General features: G+C 42.4%; 2 protein-coding genes across 2 annotated transcripts in view; both read right to left on the reverse strand.

Moving 5' to 3' along the window:
• LOC133979435 (synphilin-1-like) overlaps window positions 1-549 on the reverse strand; it is a 6,045-nt gene extending 5,496 nt beyond the window's left edge. Inside the window, exon 1 of the mRNA XM_062417945.1 lies at window positions 523-549. Coding sequence (XP_062273929.1) covers window positions 523-549 — 27 coding nt within the window. The remainder of the gene's footprint in view (window positions 1-522) is intronic.
• A 9,371-nt stretch (window positions 550-9,920) lies between these two features.
• Window positions 9,921-20,235, reverse strand: part of sncaip (synuclein, alpha interacting protein) — a 29,418-nt gene continuing 19,103 nt past the window's right edge. The window contains exons 5-12 of the mRNA XM_062416823.1: window positions 19,589-19,760; window positions 18,895-19,175; window positions 18,402-18,581; window positions 16,950-17,063; window positions 16,170-16,295; window positions 14,039-14,208; window positions 11,667-11,753; window positions 9,921-10,926 (exon numbers count right to left, since the gene is read on the reverse strand). Of these exons, the coding sequence (XP_062272807.1) occupies window positions 9,921-10,926; window positions 11,667-11,753; window positions 14,039-14,208; window positions 16,170-16,295; window positions 16,950-17,063; window positions 18,402-18,581; window positions 18,895-19,175; window positions 19,589-19,760 (2,136 nt within the window). The remainder of the gene's footprint in view (window positions 10,927-11,666; window positions 11,754-14,038; window positions 14,209-16,169; window positions 16,296-16,949; window positions 17,064-18,401; window positions 18,582-18,894; window positions 19,176-19,588; window positions 19,761-20,235) is intronic.

Raw genomic sequence — 20,235 nt, forward strand, 5'->3', positions numbered from 1 at the left:
AACACACATTTTTTAGTGATTATAATCAAACAACAAGAAAAGAATTAGTCACATATATATATATAAAAGTACTCTTTATGAGGCAGGGCTGCTTTATTAGCCAAAACACTAACAACATGTGTTCATTATGAGGTTGACTCATTCTCTGTTTGGCTGAAGCTTCACTTTAAGTTCAGTTTGAACATTATTATTATTATTGTTGTTATACTTATTGCTATTATAGGGAGGAGGGTTTCTGCATGGAGAAGGAAAAAGACTGCAGAAAGTCAAAGTATAGTGTAGAATATGCCTTAACTTCCATTGGGATAAATACAGTAATCTATCTATCTATCTATCTATCTATCTATCTATCTATCTATCTATCTATCTATCTATCTATCTATCTATCTATCTATCTATCTATCTATCCATCCATCTATCCATCCATCCATCCATCATCCATCCATTCCATCCATCCATCCATCCATCCATCCATCCATCCATCCATCCATCCATCCATCCATCCATCCATCCATAGGAGACCCATGCATTTCCATTGCGGGCCTTCATCATGAACATCATAAAACACATTACAAGCAGCATTTAAATACAGTGTTTAAAAAGCAGACAAAATTAAAAAGGTCATATATATACAAAAATAGCCAGTATATGTGCATCCTCCTTTCCTTCCTTCTTCCTCCCTTTCTCCTCCCTTCCTTCTTTCCTACTCCCTTCCTGCTTTCCTTTCCTCCCTTCCTTCCTCCCCTCCTTTCCTTCCTTCCTTCCCTCCTTCTTCCTCCCTCCCTTCCATCCTTCCTCCCTCCCTTCCTTCCTTCTTCCTCCCTTCCTTCCTTCCTTCTTCCTCCCTTCCTTCCTTGACTCGAGGACAACAGGGGGGTTAAAGGTAGTTGAACATCTAACGAATACTGCAGGTTGCTGGTTGTTGAGTCACTTCCCTGAGGGATTTCTGGGTTTTAGGATTCACCCAGTTCAGCTGTCCGTGCACCTCGAGGACCCAACAGTCTCCATCGACGTCAGATCATTGGTTTTGTTGGTTTTTCTGCAGCCAGGATGTAGTATTGTTCAGTTTATTTATGTGAATATATAAATAGGCTAGTAGTGGTGTTTGGAAGGTTTTCATTCTCTTTCTTCTCATGTTCAGACATCTGCTTCTCCATGTGATGTCTTCCCCAAAAAAACCCTTAACCAGTGCCAACGCCAACTCCATCATCCATTTAAGAGCAGCTGCCGCCAATTTGGGTTAACGAGCCCCAAAACACACCAACCCCCCCCCGTCCACCCTCCCCCACCTAAACCACACCTACAGACCAAAAGCAAAAAGACTGAAACAAAAACATCTAATCTGCAAACAATACAATGAAAAGTATCAATAAACTTCTTAGAGTATGATTATCCAACATCCACATTAAAACTACATTTCCCATCAGCCACCTCTGCTTCCTCCTGCAGAGCCTGAGAGGAACCACAGAGAGAGAACAACATATATAGTTCTTAATTTATCTGTTTAAATTGTTCCTCTTGTAGACGATGCCAATGTTCAATCAGTCTGAAGTTCATTCACTTATTGTTCTGAAGCTGAGTTGTGAAGGGATCCTGTAGAAATGTAATAGATTACAGATTACTAGTTACTTTATTTAAGTGTAATAAGTAATGTAACTATTTCAATGACTTCATCAAGACTTCCTTCCTTCCTTCCTCCCTCCTTCCTTCCTTCCTTCCTTCCCTTCCTCCCTTCCTCCTTCTGTCCTTCCTTCCCTTCCTTCCTTCCTTCTGTCCTTCCGTCCTTCCTCCCTTCCTTCCTTCTTTTCTTCGTTTGTTCGTTCCCCTCATTTCTTCCTTCCTTCCTTCCTTCCTTCCCTTCCTCTTCCTTCCTTCCTTCCTTCTGTCCTTCCTTCCTTCCTTCCTTCTGTCCTTCCGTCCCTTCCTCCCTTCCTTCCATTCTTTTCTTCGTTTGTTCGTTCCCTCATTCCTTCCTTCCTTCCTTCCTTCCTTCCTTCCTTCTGTCCTTCCTTCCTTCCTTCCTTCCTCCCTTCCTTCCTTCTGACCTTCCTTCCTTCCTTCTGTCCTTCCTTCCTTGCTTCCTTCATTTCTTCGTTTGTTCATTCCCTCATTCCTTCCTTCCTTCCTTCCTTCCTTCCGTCCTTCCTTCCTTTCTTCCCTCCTTCCTTCCTTCCTTCCTTCTATCCTTCCTTCCATCCCATCCTTCCTTCCTTCCTTCATTCCTTCCTTTCTTCCCTCCTTCCTTCCTTCCTTCCTTCTGTCCTTCAATCCTTCCTTCCTCCCGTCCGTCCTTCCTTCCTCCCGTCCGTCCTTCCTTCCATCCTTCCTCCTTCCTTCCTTCCTCCCGTCCTTCCTTCCTCCCCTTCCTTCCTTCTTTTCTTCGTTTGTTCATTCCTTCCTTCCTCCCGTCCTTCCTTTCTTCCTTCTTTCCTTCCTTACTGCCATCTGTCCTTCCTTCCTTTCTCCCTTCTTTCCTTCCTTACTGCCATCTGTCCTCCTCCCTTCCTTCTTTGTTTGTTTTGTTTGTTCGTTTGTCATTCGTTCGTTCGTTCCTTCCTTCCTTCCTTCCTCACTTCTTTTCCTTTCTTCCTTCCTTCCCTCCATCTGTCCTCCCTCCCTTACTTCGTTCGTTCCTTCCTTCATTCCTTCCCTTCCTTCCTTCCTTCTACACAGGACTTTATAGCAGTTTTTACACCTGCAGCTCAGCTTTTTAAAGGCCAGTTTCTGAACGACTTTTTCTTCTTGCTTTGTTTTCTTGTTTTGGCCGAAAATGCAAATGCGGACTTTTAATCTGCATGTCGGTGACGCCTCGTCGTGTCCGTCTGAAGGCCTCGAGCCGGAAGATGAATGGTGTTTATCAGCCAGTGTGGCGCTTTGCACAGGACGCCGTCTAATTACCTTTTTTTTCTTAAAGGTTGTATTTATTAGTATCCATCATCGCTGTCGTTACATCAATTAATGCTGTTGACGGGGCTGAGATTTGTCACCCCCCCCTCCCCCCTTCCCTCATCCTTCACAGGCAGAAGAACCTCCTCTCCTCTCTTTGGCATTAAAGGCCTGTCATCCCAGCATGCCGCGGGGGGCCCCCGGCCGCAGCCCAGTGGTGTCAATTAATTTGATTGACTGAGTAAAAGAAGCACACAAATAAGCCAAAAACAACAGACACAAAAATCTATAGGCCTACATGACTCCTCCCCCCCCAAACCCACCCCCCCTCCCCACCCCGCCTCCACCCCTCCGCTCCGGCTGTCAAATCAAGCGCTCGTCTCGTCCGTTTTCGTGGCGTGTGCCGCACACGTCCGCCGCCAGACAACCACTTCTGTTTGTGTGTGTGTGTGTGTGTGTGTGTACGAGCATCGCCCCGGCCAAATGCCCCGCCCGCCCCCTTTAAAACACCACCCCTCCCACGCCACAACAAACAAACGCCCCCCCCCCCCTCCCCGTCCACACAAACCAATTAGCGGCTCTGGAGCCTCGACCGCGCCGCAGAGCCGAGGCCCCTGGGTATCGACTCAAACTGGTGTCCAATAAATGAGGTCTAATTTATCAGTTTAACTCCCCCCCCCCCCCCCTAAACCCACCACCCTCAAAGAAAAGCAGAAGGAGGAAGAAAAAAAAAGAAGAAAACAAATCGCTCTTGTTTTTTTCCTACATGAACGTTAGAGGAGCGTTTGGGAGACTGATAAATCCTCACATCTCTCTGAGCTGTTTTGCTAATTGTCAGCCGGTGAGCTCGTGTTTCATATATTGGGGGAGATGATTGAGGGACGCTATTAGAGCAAACCCCATTAGTCTCCGTGGGGAAGAGGCCTAACCCTGCGCTGGAGCCATCAAAGCCCAATTTGCTACCCAAACACCATAAATCCTGCTCCTCCCGTTAAGTGACTGTTTTTGATGCGGCTCAAGCACACAGAAATAAATACACTACTCCGTTATGTATCGTCCATTAAATTACACCAGAGAGCTCGGTTCACACAGCGCATCCATCTCGATCAGCGGCGGCGGTGGTGAAAAGTGGGGTCCAGGGACCTGCGGAGGGTCTCTGAGAGAGTCAGAGGAGGTCTGAGAGAAAGAGTGAAAGAAAGGAAGGCTTCATTTGTTATTTAAGAAGTGTGAAAAGTTGGTTTTGAACTTTGGAATCAATCAAGTATCAGATATGTGATTGATTGGATGATTGATTGATTTTTAACATTTTTTAATATTGTTACTACGAATTAATTTCTCAATTATACGATTAATTGTTCGGTCTGTACGAGATCAGACAACTGTATCGTAGAGCTCCAACTGACATCTTCAAATGTCTTTTTTTTGTCCGACTAAACAGTAATGTTATTTTTAACCCTTTGTAGGTTTGCTCACTTTGTGTCATGATATCTGCTCAAAAACAACATCTATTGAACTCATTTAACTTTTTTGGGGCAATCTTTAGCACTTGTATGAGGTATGAAATGCACAGACAGACCATCAGATTGTGTTAAGGTTGCTATAGATACAGGTTGTTCTATGGTTGCTATAGATACAGGTTGTTTTATGTTTGCTATAGATACAGGTTGTTCTATGGTTGCTATAGATACAGGTTGTTCTATGGTTGCTATAGATACAGGTTGTTCTATGGTTGAATTATTTTTTAAATAGCACTTTCTTGGTGTGACCTACAAAGGGTTAATTTCCACATAATAATAATGATTGTTAGTCGCAGCCACATTGTACCAAAATTATTCCAAGTGAAGAAAAATCTATGATATACAGATATACAGTAATCAGCTGTTTATACAGTTTTTTAAAGGTGTTTTTATATCTTTTAGATGTTTTTCAAATGCTACAGAGTAGGGCTGGGCAATATATTGAATTTATATCAATATCGTGATATGAGACTAGATATCGTAATATCGCGATATGTCATCAGAGTCGTCTTTTCTTGGTTTTAAAGCTGCATTACTGTAAAATATATTTTTTGAACTTACCAGACTGTTCTAGTTGTTCTGTTATTTACTTTTTACCCACTTTGTCATTATATCCACATTACTGATGATTATTTATCAAAAACACAATATTATTGCAATATCGATATCGAGGTATTTGGTCTAAAATATCGTGATATTTGATTTTGTCCATATCGCCCAGCCCTACTACAGATCACATTTTATTTTACTATTATTTATTACATATATTTGTTTTATTAGTACAACTTTTTGGTCTTTTTAGTAATAAGTTTTTTAGTTAGAGATACTGTATGTTTCTATGTGATGTTACGTGTGCTGTAAACCATCTATCCATCCATCCATCTATCTATCCAGCCATCCACCCACCCACCCAGCTATCTATCTATCTACCTACCTATCTATCCATCCATCTATCTTTCTATATTTCTATCTATCTATCTATCTATCTATCTATCTATCTATCTATCTATCTATCTATCTATCTATCTATCTATCTATCTATCTATCTATCTATCTATCTATCACATGAAAAACTCCACAAATAACATTTATTATAACAGTTTATTTCAGTTTTGTCTTCAGCCTTCACATCAGTTTAAATAACAGAAGTGCAGAAGAGCAGCCGTCCATCTCTGTACACGCTGGTTAGTTTAAAAAAAAACAACGAACAAACTAAAAACTCACATCTGTTCCAACATTCACTGATATTGCATCTTTTTTCTTTTCTTTTCTTTTTTTTTTTTGTTGCATTGAGAGTACAAAAACATGACAAAAGTAACACTGTCCATCTGAAGAGTTCATTAAAAAATACAAACAGGTACGATTCAGTTGGTCTCCTCTCTCGTCCTGAAGGAGTGGTTACCATTGGTTACCGTTAAAACAAAACAAAAACTGCATTTCAAAGACAATCTCATCGACCCAACGCACAACAGAACAACAACCGGTTTGGCAACGACACAACTGAAATACTTTGAGGCGACGTAGACGACAAAATCCGAAAGTGGAAAAAGTCCTAAAAAATGATCATAAAGGCTGAAATTTATCCTCTGAGTTTGAGTTTGTACCAGCTGAAGTAAAGATGGAGAACTCTATTCATTCATAAAGAGGAAAGTCAGAAAGTTGACGATTATAAACTAAGATTTCAAGTTATAAGAAGTGTCTTTCTTTTTTTTAAAACTTGGATTTACCGACGCTGACAGCAGAGAAACACATTTATGATGATTTTTACAGCATGTGAATAAAGAAAGTTACAATTCTGAGATGGATGGTGTTATGAATCGAGTCATTTCGGGTGCAAAGATGAGAAGATTGATATCAGTTTCACACCTAACCCTAACCCTTACCCTGTATACTTCAGTGCACTATTGGTCTGGGGATGATTTGACTTGGATTCCTGATTTGGACCTCTTCTCTCCCATGAAATACTGAATATATTTATATACTGAAACATTCATATAGGACTCATATAGATTATTACCCAGCTCCATGAACAAATGGTTAAAGGGTTCAGGCATCCACATAGTTTGGGTCATTGTGTGTATTTCTGTACTGAACCAGGCGGGGAGTTCCGGTCCTCTGAAATGATGCCAACGCGGAAGTAACTTAAAACTGCATTCTATCAAAAGGCCACCAGGGGGCGACCGTTTTGGTGTCAAAAGGACTTCCGTCTCTATACAAGTCAATGGAGAATTCACCAACTTCTCACTTGATTTCTAACCTCAGTAAACGTTTTCAAAATGTGTTTATGGTCTCAATCGCTAGTTTAAAGCCTTCTTCAATGCAGTATGATGTTCATTTGGGACATTTTGGCCTCCCTGATTTTATATGTGACGATAAAGCAGGGTATGCATTAGGGCGTGGCTACGTGGTGATTGACAGGTTGATTGGTTCACAGGTTCAGGAGGGCGCCTCATGCTCCTCCTGATGCCCATATAAGTAGAATCCCTGTTTTTACTTTTCCCAGCATGCACCGGAAATTTTCATGATGACGCTGCTCAGATCCGATACTATTGGCCTCCGAGCAGCAGTCCACAAACCAATTGGTCACGAATGTTACGTCCCTTTCTTATATACAGTCTATGTGCTGAACGCATGGCGATAAAACTGATCTTCTCATCTGACTCTGAAGAAGTCACTAAAAATATCAGACTATCCTCCTCAAACACATCAACCATCTCCAAGCAAGACAACAGTGTTTGTGTGTGTGTGTGTGTGTTAACCTAAAGAGATGAACTGCAGAGAGTCACAGTCAGTAAATCACACAGCAGAATCTCACTGATCCCCGACTGTATGTGAACAGAAAAACTTCAGATTAGAAATGTTGCATTGAACATAAACATGAAGAAAACGTCAGTCGTGATCCAGTTTCACCCCAAAAAAAACTACAAACCAGAGAGTCGAGGCTGTAACCTGTCAGTGTTTCCTCTCCACAGACACATTATAACAGTAAAACATGCAGCAGGAGGAGGATGAGTTGTTAGTAACGAGGTTTAAAGGATGACTGCTTCCAGATAATCTCACTGAACTGAATTTAAATTGTGACCATAAATCTCTCAGTAATCAGTCTAATTGTTTCCTTTAATTTCTGTTTAACCTTTTTAACACCCCCGGTTGTCGTCGAGTTAAGGAAGGAAGGGAGGAAGGAAGGAAGGAGGGAAGGAAGGGAGGGAGGAAAGGAAAGGAAAGAAGGAAGGGAGGAAGGAAGGACAGAGGAAGGGAGGAAGGAAGAAGGACGGAAAGGAGGGAGGGAGGGAGGAAGGAAATTAATAAAACTCTTAAACCTAGATTCTGTGTTTTTAGCACATTACTGTCTATATATATTTTAGTCTAACTTGTCAGCTTTGATTCTCAGTCTGTCTTCTTGTTAATTGTGTTGCTATAATAAAATAAAAAATGTCAAAGAGACATAAAATATCTTCTTCTCTGAGTCTCATTAAGACATCAAATTTCCCAAAGATCTTCTGGAGCTCCTTTAAAGATGAATAAAATTAAACATATATTAGATTTTTTGTTGAAGTCATGATCTTTCCTGTAGCGCCACACTCAGGATGAACTAGCTGGGATTAAAATGTACATGTTTAAAGACAGTGTAAAGTGAATTCAGACATTTTCTTCTAAACACATTAAATAGGTCATAAATGTATTTCTAAAAGAGGTGTAAAAAGCATTTCAACCATTTAGATTTGAATTGTGGTCTGCACCTGGTCTGTGCCTGATACAGACGTCTGTCAGTTTACAGCCTTCGACTTCTCGTTTCCAGCTTTGATGTTTATGTTTTTTTAATCTCTGGGACGGATCGACACGTTTCTTCTTCTTCTTCTTCTTCCTCCTTTTCTCTTAAAGTTCATAGTTCATCGGCCCGTCTGTCGGCCACTGTAGAAGGTGCATCATCCTCAAACCTCCCCGTCTGAAACACGACACACAACTAACTAACTTCATGCCAAAAAAAAATACTGCATAGATAATAACAATGGAAATAAAAATAAAGTGTGGAATATAATGAAAACAAATTAAATACTACTTTATATATACAGTGGTTTTAAAGAGATTTGTTGTGCTGGTGCACGTCGACCACGTGCGTGATTATAACCACATTTTAAAACATTTCAAATCATATAATTGTGCATAAACATAAATATTTTTTCATCTTTAGTGTGAAGAGAAGACAGAGTACAGTAACAGAGGAACAGAAACTGTAAATCTTCTGTTAAAAAAAAAAAAAAAGTGATTGTTTTCGGTTCGTTTTAGAAGACGAACTTAATCAAGACAGGAAGTGCGACGCTGATTACAACACAAAATAAAACGTCCTTCATTTTTTTCATTTAGTCGTTAAAAACCCCAAAAATCTCCTTTCACTACTCGAGCTTCTCGTTCATCTCGAAGTGATTCTGTGTGTTTAATAAACGAGACGACGAAAAAGACAAAAAACCAGCCGAGACGTTTTTCTGCTTCCGTCGAAAATGATCGAGAGTCAAACAGACGAAGAAGATAGAAGACGAGATTATTGATGCAAAACACTACTTCCTGTTGATTCCAGCTAGTTTTAGATATCACTCATCATTAGGGCTGGGTATCAGTAATCGATATCTTTAAGGTATTGACCGAATCTCACATCAATCGATACCTGTAATCGATCCTTTTTGCACCCACAACTAGAAAATATGACTATTTGTATGAACTTGTTCACAGCCAATCAACAGCAAGCGTTCTTGGGTTTAATGCATCATGTGATTGGTCCACTGCCACAACAGCTACGACCCGTCTGTGGTGGTGAAGTCGTGGTGAATTTGAGTTAGCGTGCTTAGCAGTTCAGCAGCCAAGATGCCTCCTAAACGCTCTAAAGTGTGTCTACACTACACGCCTGTTACTATGGATACAGAGACCTAAATGTGTTAATGGGAATCTAATGGAGCACTCAGCTGGTATCAGTGTCACTTTAACCCTCCTGTTGTCCTCGAGTCGAGGAAGGAAGGGAGGAAAGAAAGGAGTAAGAATGGAGGGAGGAAGGAAGGAAGGAAAGGAGTAAGGATGGAGGGAGGAAGGAAAGGAAGGAAGGAATGAAAGAAAGGAGTAAGGAGGGAGGACAGAAGGAAAGAAGGAAGGAAGGAAGGAAGGAAGGAAGGAAGGAAGGAAGGAAGGAAGGAAGGAACAGTCAAAAGAGATGACCCAGGAGGACAACAGGAGGGTTAAGGGTTCTTGGATTGGTTCTGGTATCATAACATCAAACCCACAAAGCAGATAAGCTAATAGATCGGATCCACTGGATTTATAGCAGCAACAAGAAGTCAATTAATCAATTAGTTGATCGACAAATGTAATCGACGACTTTTTTGATAATAGATTTATTGTTTTGGGTCTTGGTGCTTGGATTTAACTGGTATTGTAGTTTTAAATGACACCCAGCCCTACTCATGGAGTGTGTGCTGCCTCTCGCTGTTTGCTCCTGATTGGGCGATCTCGTGGCGTTCTCGCTGCCTGTTAAACGTTACTGCTCTTATTTTTCCCCTTGGCTCCCCCAGTGCTGCTTTTACTCTCCGACTTCTTGCCAGGTGAGTTCTGACAGTTGGACGATTTCACCGCGGCGCCCGATTGGCTGTTGCTGCTGTTGCTGTTGTTGTTGCTGTGGTTCGTGTTCCCGCTCAGCGTCTCCATGATAGAGCGGAACGCCCCGAACGGACGCTTGCTTTCAGAGCTTCCCGTTGGAGTCCTCTCCTTCCCATGATGCACCTTGGTCGTCGGCTCCGCCTCCTGACCGGAGCTCTTGTGGACCTGCTCGTCAAACGTGACCCTCAGCTTCAGGTTCTGAGACGTCTTCCTGCGAGAGGAGGGAGACTTCAGGGCGCTCTTCGGGCTGGTGGCGACTTTCTGGCCGTTGGCGGCGTCGTGGGCGTCGCCGGAGGCGTCGGGCGTTTTGCCGTCGGCGGCGTCGGGGTCACTGGAGGTCGGGGACGGGTTGTAACCGCCGCCGTCCACCGACTTTGACCCGCTGGCAGAAAACGCCTGCTTCTTCTCTGCTGCCGAGGAAGAGGTGGGGGGCAGGTTCTTCTTCATCACCAGCGGGAGGTGATTGGACGCTGGCTCCTCCTCTGTGATTGGCAGGTGAGACGGCCTATCAGGTCGCAGCGTGTTAGTGGGCGGGGCTGCTTGACTTTTACCTTCCTCCGGCGGATAACCGTCTGAATCGGATTCACTCAGAGAGCGCTGCATGATCTGTTTGAGTCTGGCCAGTTTGAGCTCTCTCCGCTCCACCAGCCCGGTCCTGCGGGGGCCGGGGGCCGCGGGGCCCGGGTCTCTGCTCAGGCCGCCCGCCAGAGGCAGCCTCTCTCTGGGACACAGCATCTCCGGCGCGTCCTTCCCCAGCAGCTGCCGCAGCACAGTGTCCGGGCCAACTCCTCCCTGACGGACCAACCAGTGACCGTCTCCAGGAATCCCCTCCGCTGTCAGCATCATCTCAGGCCACGCGTCCACTGAGGGCTGATGGGAACTGTAGTCCAGAGAGACACATTATCCGTGTTGTTATTGTATTATATTACATTTATTGCCAACACTAAGCTACTTATATAAAAACCTACAATGTTGCTACTTCTAATACCTTACCATTACTGATTAGCATTAACCCTCCTGTTGTCCTCGAGTCAAGGAAGAAGGGAGGAAGAAGGAAAGAAAGGGGGAAGGGAGGAAGAAGGAAAGGAGTAAGGAGGGAGGAAGGAAGGAAGGGAGGAAGAAGGAAAGAAAGGAGGAATGGGTGAAGGGAGGAAGAAAGACGGAAGGAAAGGAGGGAGGAAGGAAGGAGGGAGGAAAGGAGGGAGGAAGGAAGGGAGGAAGGAAGACAGAAGGAAAGGAGGGAGGAAGGAAGGTATGAGGGAGGGAGGAAAGAAGGGAGGGTGTGAGGGAGAAAGGAAAAGAGGAAGGGAGGAAGGGAGGGGGGAAAGAGAGAGGAAGGAAAGAAAGAGAGAAGGAGGGAGGAAAGAAGGAACAGTCAAAACAGACGGGGTCAATCTGACCCAGGAGGACGACACGAAGGTTAACAGTAGCTCTGCTGCTACCAACACTACAACTACTACTAAACTAAACTAAACTACTAACTAACAAAACACATTTTAGTTGAATTTAATAGCACAGCCTGTTTGTGTGTGTGTGTGTGTGTGTGTGTGTGTGTGTGTGTGTGTGTGTGTGTGTGTGTGTGTGTGTGTGTGTGTGTGTGTGTGTGTGTGTGTTGTATACCTGGGTGATCTGGAAGGTGTCCCCTCTGCTTTCGGGTCCATCAGGCTCTGCATCTGTTTCTGTAGAACTATCTTCTCTGCTGCCTGTCTGCAACACACACACACACACACACACACACACACACACACACACACAGGATTAACACAGACAGACACACAACCTACATAGGCACCGACAAAATGTTCTCATATTTTCTCCTGTTTATGTTTATTTATTGTCATTTGTTTTCTTTTGTTTTTGGTCGGTTATGATTTAGTTCACAGTTAGACTTGTTTAGTTTGTTGTTAAAAGTAGGGATGCTCAATATTTTGAATTTTCTGCCGATATCCGATATTCCCCAACTCTTAATTTCCGATACCGATATTTTCCAGGATTTTTACACCAAAACTGTAACAACACAACATATCTCCTATTGTGGAATTAACACATTATGCCTAATTTTATTGTGATGCTCCACTGGATGCAAACATAAATGCAACATGGCTTTCCAAATGTAAACACTGTCTGTGCAAAATAAGACAACAACTTCAATTTAAGTTATGGGAAAAAGTGCCAATATGGCCTCTGCCATATTTATTATGCTGCTTTGCAGTAATTGCAAATTACACATTTACTATCCGTAGGGAACACTCGGAAATAGTTCCAAACCACAGACATAAGCCCCGTTTCTGGAGGCGGGACCTTTTATAGGAACGTCCTCTCACTCGGTCCTCTCAGCTGTTGTGTCTCCAGCAGAGTAGGACGCAGATAGGACCCAGATAGGACCCAGATAGGACCCACCGGACTCTGCAGAGTAGGACCCAGATAGGACCCACCGGACTCTGCAGAGTAGGACCCAGATAGGATCCAGATAGGATCCAGATAGGACCCAGATAGGTCCCAGATAGGACCCAGATAGGTCCCAGATAGGACCCAGATAGGACAGGATAGGACCCAGATAGGATCCAGATAGGACCCAGATAGAACCCAGATAGGATCCAGATAGGATCCAGATAGGACCCAGATAGGACCCAGATAGAACCCAGATAGGATCCAGATAGGATCCAGATAGGACCCAGATAGGTCCCAGATAGGACCCAGATAGGACAGGATAGGACCCAGATAGGATCCAGATAGGACCCAGATAGGACAGGATAGGACCCAGATAGGATCCAGATAGGATCCAGATAGGACCCAGATAGGACCCAGATAGGACCCACCGGACTCTGACGGTGACGTCACAGAGGCGACTCGCCGAAAGCATAACAGAGAAAATGAAAACGAGTAGGTAAACCTTCTGTTTGTGTGTTTGTGTACATGGCGGTGGACGCTATGAACTTGTTAGCCACGGTTAGCGACCCACGAGTCTAGCGTGTTATTTTTGTTATACGTCATCAAGCGCTGGTAAACGTCCCATGCTGCGTTCATGCAGGCTCGGTAATGCTGAAGCCTACAGAACAAACATTGGTTATAAAAAACTGATACCGATATTTCCCGATATTACATTTTTAAGTGAATATCGGCCGATAATATCAGAGGGCCGATAATATTGGACATCCCTAGTTAAAAGTTCATATACTTCATATTGAGCTTTATTGTCCTCGTGGCAGATTGAGACTCATGTAGAGGTTTCATCGTGACAATAAACCAAACCCAAACTTCAGTAACTCCTCCTCCACATTAGTTCCTCTTGTTAGTCTTCAGTTAGTTTGTCTTGTGGTAGTCGGGTCGGGTTGGACTGTTCTGTTTTGTTATCTAATTATCTCCAGTTTATTTATTCAGGGAGGGAAGTGATAATCATGATAGTCATTTGGTTTCTTGTGTTGTTGTTTTTGCCTTTGACCACCCTGAAGTTAAACCAGCGTGTTTTATATATTTCATTATAAAGATAAAAACTCAGTAAGCTTCATTGTCTTTGTGGCTTTTCTTTAACCCTCATGTCGTCCTCCCGGGTCAAATTGACCCTGTCTCTTTTGACTGTTCCTTCTTTCCTTCCTTCCTCCCTTCCTTCTTTCCTTCCTTCCTTCCTTCCTTCCTCCATCCTTACTCCTTTCTTTCCTTCCTTCCTTCCTTCCCTCCTTCCTTCTTTCCTTCCTTCCCTTTCCTCCCTCCTTACTCCTTTCTTTCCGTCCTTCCTTCCTTCCGTCCTTTCTCCTTTCTTTCCTTCCTTCCTTCCGTCCTTCCTTCCTTCATTGCTCCTGTCCTTCCTTCCTTCCTTCCTTCATTGCTCCTGTCCTTCCCTTCCTTCCTGCCTTCCTTCCTTCCTTCCTTCCTTCTTTCCTTCCTTCCTTCCTTCCTTCATTCCTTCCTTGACCAGAGGACAACAGGAGGGTTAAAATCGATGTTTTTCTCTTTGACAACAAACTTCAAACTCAAACTTTCTTCTAACTCACTCGTTGAGCTGTTTGGTGAGTTTGACGACCTGCGACGCCAGCGACATGCAGGTTTCCACGACGACCAGGTAGCGAGCGCAGGTGGTGTGTCCCTGCCGCTCGGCGCTCTGCGAGGGTCGCTCCCCCTGCTGGTTCTGCACCGTCACGTTGGAGCCGTACTCCACCAGAGTCTGGAGGGAGAAACATTATTATCAGCAGCAGCTCGTTAATCTCACACATCGTTAATTATCAGATTGTTTTTTTAGAGGCGGGCCGGCTGGTCAACAGGAAGCAGACGAGACTGATAACATCCGTCTCTCCGTCAGCAGCAGGGTGTGACACCGAGCAGAAAAACAACACCAAGCTTCCAACTGAAGGAAAAACAAGCTGAGATTTTATTTTTTATAATAAATTAGTGTGAATGATTAAAGGCTGAATGTCTGGGATAATGTCTATTAATCAGAGTTTGTTTATAAAGCAGCTTTCATTCAGGTTAATGTAGTTTAAAGTGATTCATAGTCTGATTATAAGACAGAACAAGTGATAATATAAAGAAAAGGAATTAAAAAATAATAATAAATTGAGATCAATGCATGTAAGAGAAAATAAAAATGATAAAAAATATTCAGAAAATTTTAATAAAGTTAAAAAAAAGAGAGAAAATGAAAAATAAATAATTATTAAAAGTTATAGTAATACAAAAACTAGGTTAAAATAGATTAAAAAGACAAAATAAATTAAATAAACTTTAATAAAAGCCAGACTAAAACTTAACAACAAGAGATTAAAAGAAAAAAAAAAACATGAATAAAATAAAATTGAAGAGATAACACTTATATCTTATTATTATCATTATATAAGTAAAAAAATTAAAGTAAAATAAAATAGAACAACATTTAATACATTGAAAAAAATATAATAAAATATAATAGAAAAGACTACAAAAATAGATCAAAAAGATAAAATAAAATAGATATAATGTAATTAAAGTTAGACTAAAACTAGATTAAAAAAGACAGAAGAAATATTAATAACATTGAATAAGAAGACAAAACGTATAGAATGATAATAACTTAAAATAAAGTAGAACAAAATCTTAAAAAAATCAAAACTAACAGAATACAATAGAATAAAAAGACTATAAACTATTCTTCAGGCTGAACAGGAAGGTCTTGAGTTAAAACAGGTTAAAATAAATCAGAAAGACACACATTTGGGCTTTAATGTTCATATTTACACTTCTTTAGCTTCACAGGTAAAGTGAAACGGTGACTGTGTGCTGCTCCTATATTTCTGCAGGTGTAATTCTCTCTTCCTCCACCAGGGGGCGGAGAGGAGCAGAGATAGTGTTTTTCCACTGGCAGGAAGCCAGTTAGTGTTATAACTTACTGCTTCTTATCAGAACACACAAGATACACATTTATTATAAGATTCAGTGTGATTTATACTCATTAAAGTTTATTAGTCATCTCTAATGTTTGTGTCATAAATCTGTTTAGAAATACTGATTATTAGAATAAAGAGTTTTATTCAGTATTAAAGTAACTCTGATGCTTGTTTGTTATATTCACTGTTACACTGTAAACAATGTGAACAAATATTAGTTAATTATTATTATTAAGTTCTGTATATATTCATTTATTTAATTCATACTTATTATAGAAAACTTTTATATTATATTTATTTATTATTTTTTATTCTCATCTTTTGTTTTCCTTTTAATTTTTACTCACCTTATTTTATAGTGACTTTATTTTATTACTAATTTATTTATTTTATTTATTTATTTTAAATTATCTTTTATGTGTCTATTCTGAATGTTTATATGTATTTATTTAATTTATACATATTTTATTCTCATCTTTATTTTAATTTTAATACCCCAACCTCACATTTCTGGTTTTACTCAGTTTATTTTATTATTCATTTATTTGATTTTATTTCTTTTTTTAATTATAATTATTATCTTTTATTTTATTTGGGTATTCTGAACTTTTACATTTTTATGTATTTATTTATTTATGCATTTTTATTTTTTATGTTTCATTTACTGTTTGTGTGTTTTAAACTTCTTTTTTAAATAGACAGACAGAGATAAAGGTCTGACTGATTTATTACATGCCTCAAAGCATTATGGGAGCTGTAGTTTTACCTGTATACAGGTGAGGTGTCCGTACTGCGCTGCAACGTGAACCGCTGTGTTTCCGTTCTGATCGATTTCATCCAGAGAAATGGCCTGTTCCTGCATAAACTGGAGCAGCCACAGCAAGACTTTCTCCTGCAGGGGGGGGGGGGGGGAGAAGGAGAGAGAGAGAGAGAGAGGGAGTGAGGGAGGGAGAGAGAGAGAGGGAGTGCGGGAGGGAGAGAGAGAGAGAGAGAGAGATGTTTTACCCTCCTCTGTTAAAACAGGTTAAAACAACAACAACCACAAACCCTCGTTAAAGACAGATATGTTAACGATCCTCCCACTGAAACACTGAGTGGGAGTTAAAGGGGAGGTTTTCTGTGGGAGTTAAAGGGGAGGTTTTCTGTGGGAGGTTTTCTGTGGCTTTATGTTGTTTTATATATCCTGTTCTAATGTCAGATGTTAAACATGGTCAAAGTTCCCCAAACTGCTGCCTGATTATGTTCAGCAGCTTCTCTAAAGAGACAGAGGCTGAACTGAGGAGCTGCATAAAGGAGCAGGAGGAGATACATGAGGAGTTTTAACTTCAAATGCATGCATGTGTGTGTGTGTGTGTGCTCAAATGCATGTGTGTGTGTGTGCATATAACCAAATGTATGTGTGCGTGTGTTGAAATGCATTTGTGTGTGTGTGTGTGTGCATATAAGCGTGTGTGTGTGTGTGTGTGCGTGTGTTCAAATGCATGTGTGCGCCTATATGCATGTGTGTGTTCTCGTGTGTTAATATGTGTGTGTGTGTGTGTGTTACCTGTCCGTGGCGGCCTGCGTAGTGGATCAGACTGGGATGTTCTCTGGAGCAGCTCAGCTCTGCTATGGCCTCCGTCTCACTCACCATCCACCTGACACACTCCAGATGGCCGTTCTACACACACACACACACACACACACACACACACACACACACACACACACACACACACACACACACACACACACACACACCATGTTACACAGAGGACCATCCTTTTTTAATCTGAGTGAATAAACAAGACGCTTAAAGATAAGAGCCAATCAGGACTCGGCACACAGCTGCCCGGCTTGTCTCCTGATAACACACATCCTGTCTGGCAGCCAATCAAGAGCCTCGTTTCCACCGCGGCTCAAACACAACGGCACCGCTCAGTATTTACGGCGCTCACTTTCCTCACTTTCATTCCACAGACTCTCTCTTTTTTTTTTTTTTTTTTTTTACATCCTGCTGCTGCCAACAGCGGCTGATGTAAAAGTTTTGCAGCGTTTTTATCTTTAACCTCCATCTTCAAACCTGATGACCTCACTGCCCAGCTGCTGACAACCAATCAAATGTCTGCAGGCCCTTGTTATAAATACAGATGTGATAGTTTATTTTATTTATCCGGAGCTTTCAGTACTTTCACCTGCAAGATTGAGGAAAATTGAGGCGATTTCCTCTTTGAACCATTTTAAGCCTCTCAGTTCTGAACACTGTATTTAAAAAGTGACATGCATGTTTCCTTTTGTCTTTTTTTTTTTTTTTTACCTGAAACGCTTTGTTAGAGGACTTAAGCCTGTGTAAAAACCATAGACTGTATATAAGAAATGGAAGTAACATCCGTGACGTCACCCATTGGTTTGTGGACTGCTGCTCGGAGGCCAATAGTCCGTCCTCCCTCCTTCCTTACTTCTTTCTTTCCTTCCTTACTCCTTTCTTTCCTTCCTTCCTTCATTCCTCCTTTCCTTCCTTCCTTCCTTCCTCCCTCCCTCTTTACTCCTTTCCTTCCTTCTTTCCCTTTCCTGCAGTCTATCTGTCCGCGCTCCTGAACCTGTGAACCAATCAACCTGTCAATCACGACGTAGCCACGCCCTAATGCATACCCTGCTTTATCGTCACATATAAAATCAGGGAGGCCAAAATGTCCCAAATGAACATCATACTGCATTGAAGAAGGCTTTAAACTAGCGATTGAGACCATAAACACATTTTGAAAACGTTTACTGAGGTTAGAAATCAAGTGAGAAGTTGGTGAATTCTCCATTGACTTGTATAGAGACGGAAGTCCTTTTGACACCAAAACGGTCGCCCCCTGGTGGCCTTTTGATAGAATGCAGTTTTAAGTTACTTCCGCGTTGGCCTCATTTCAGAGGACTGGAACTCCCCGCCTGGTATTTATAGTGAAGCAGAGCGGAAAGTACACTTCTGAAACGTGCCGTGGCAGCGATCATGTCACACACATACACACACCTTGACTCCCAGGCCGGCGGGGGTCAGCTGCTGGTTGTTGCGTTCGTTGAGGCTGTCTTCGCCCATCAGAGACGTGAGGTGCTGCAGACAGTCAGCGTGACCCTGACTGGCCGAGATGTGCAGCAGGTTGTTACCGTCCTCGTCCCGAATCAGCTCCAAGTTATCAGCTGCAAGGTGAGGCTGCAGGAGGAGGAGGAGGAGGAAGAGGAGGAGGAGGAGGAAGAAGAGGAGGAGGAACATCAGTAGGAGAGGAAAAGTAAGATGAAGGTGGATGAAAATGCAAAAGAGGAGAAAAAGGGGAGCAACCAGGAGAAGAAAGGAGGAGGAAGAGGAGGAGGAGAAACAGGAGGACAAAACATCAGACATGGCAACTCACATCACCCTCCCTCTGATGACATCACCTCCATCTGATGACATCACCTCCCTCCATCTGATGACATCACCTCCCTCCCTCTGATGACATCACCTCCCTCCTTCTGATGACATCACTCACCAGCAGTGAGATCTGTCCCTCTCTGACGATGTTGATGATGTTTTGGTTCTTCTTCGTCTCCTCGTCCATTTCTCCTCCTCCTGCTCCTCCACCACCAAACCCCCTCGGCCCACCGCTGCCTCCTCCTCCTGCACCTCCTCCTCCTCCTGATCCAGGAGTCCAGGTTTTGGAGCCGTCCTGCCTGCAGCCAGGCAGAGGGAACATCATGGCCGCCCCGCCGGCAGGCTCAACGCTCCTCTGGCTCTGAGAGTCTGGGAAAACCCTCGCTGACAGCAGCTTATCTGGAGGAGAACACAGGAGAGGAGTCACTTCATGTTTGTATAGAGGAGGAGGAGAAGAAGAAGAAGAATAAGAAGAAGAAGAGATGAAGTAGAAGAAGTAGAAGAAATAAAGTAGAAGAAGAAGAGATGAAGAAGAGATGAAGTAGAAGGAGGAGAAGGAGAAGAAGAAAAAGAAGAAGAAGAAGAAGAAGAAGAAGAAGAAGAAGAAGAAGAAGAAGAAGAAGAAGAAGAAGAAGAAGAAGAAGAAGAAGAAGAAGTAGACGAAAAAGAGATGAAGTAGAAGAAGAGATGAAGTAGAAGAAGAAGGAGAAGGAGAGGGAGAAGAAGAAGAAGAAGAAAAAGAAGAAGAAGAACCTGCATCAGAGAAGGAGGAGGAAGAGGAGGAGGAGAAGAAGAAGAGGAAGAAGAAGTACCTGCATCAGAGAAGGAGGAGAGAGAGGAGGAGCAGCTGAGGAGGCTGGAGGAGGAGTGCAGCTCTGCCTGGTAGCTCCCTGCAGCAGGAGAGCGATGGAGGAGGTGCAGATCTGGATCCATGGACTTAGACTTCCTGAGGTCGGACCACTTCACCGGAGACAGAACACAGTACTGCAGGAAATAAACAACAGAACAACAAAAACACTGAGTGTTAAAATAAATAAACACTATTTTATCTGTTATTCGTCTGCATTTCCATTTAGCTGGCATGAAACTCATTTAAAACCTTTCTTAACAAAAAAGAAGAAGCTTGAAAGCTTGAAAGCTTGAAATTTGATTGTATTGATTAGAAAAGTCTCTAATGTTTGTTCAACTTTGTGCTCAGTGTAGAAATCTTTGTGGGAATGTTGGGTCTCTTTAAACTGAAAACCTGAAGAGTACGGTTTAGCCCATAGACTGTATATAAGAAATGGACGTAACATCCGTGACGTCACCCATTGGTTTGTGGACTGCTGCTCGGAGGCCAATAGTATCGGATCTGAGCAGCGCCATCTAGAAAATTTCAGGTGCATGCTGGGAAAAATAAAAACAGGGATTCTACTTATATGGGCATCAGGAGGAGCATGAGGCGCCCTCCTGAACCTGT

This window comes from Scomber scombrus, chromosome 4, assembly GCF_963691925.1.
Source record: "Scomber scombrus chromosome 4, fScoSco1.1, whole genome shotgun sequence".
Classification (NCBI taxonomy): domain Eukaryota; kingdom Metazoa; phylum Chordata; class Actinopteri; order Scombriformes; family Scombridae; genus Scomber; species Scomber scombrus.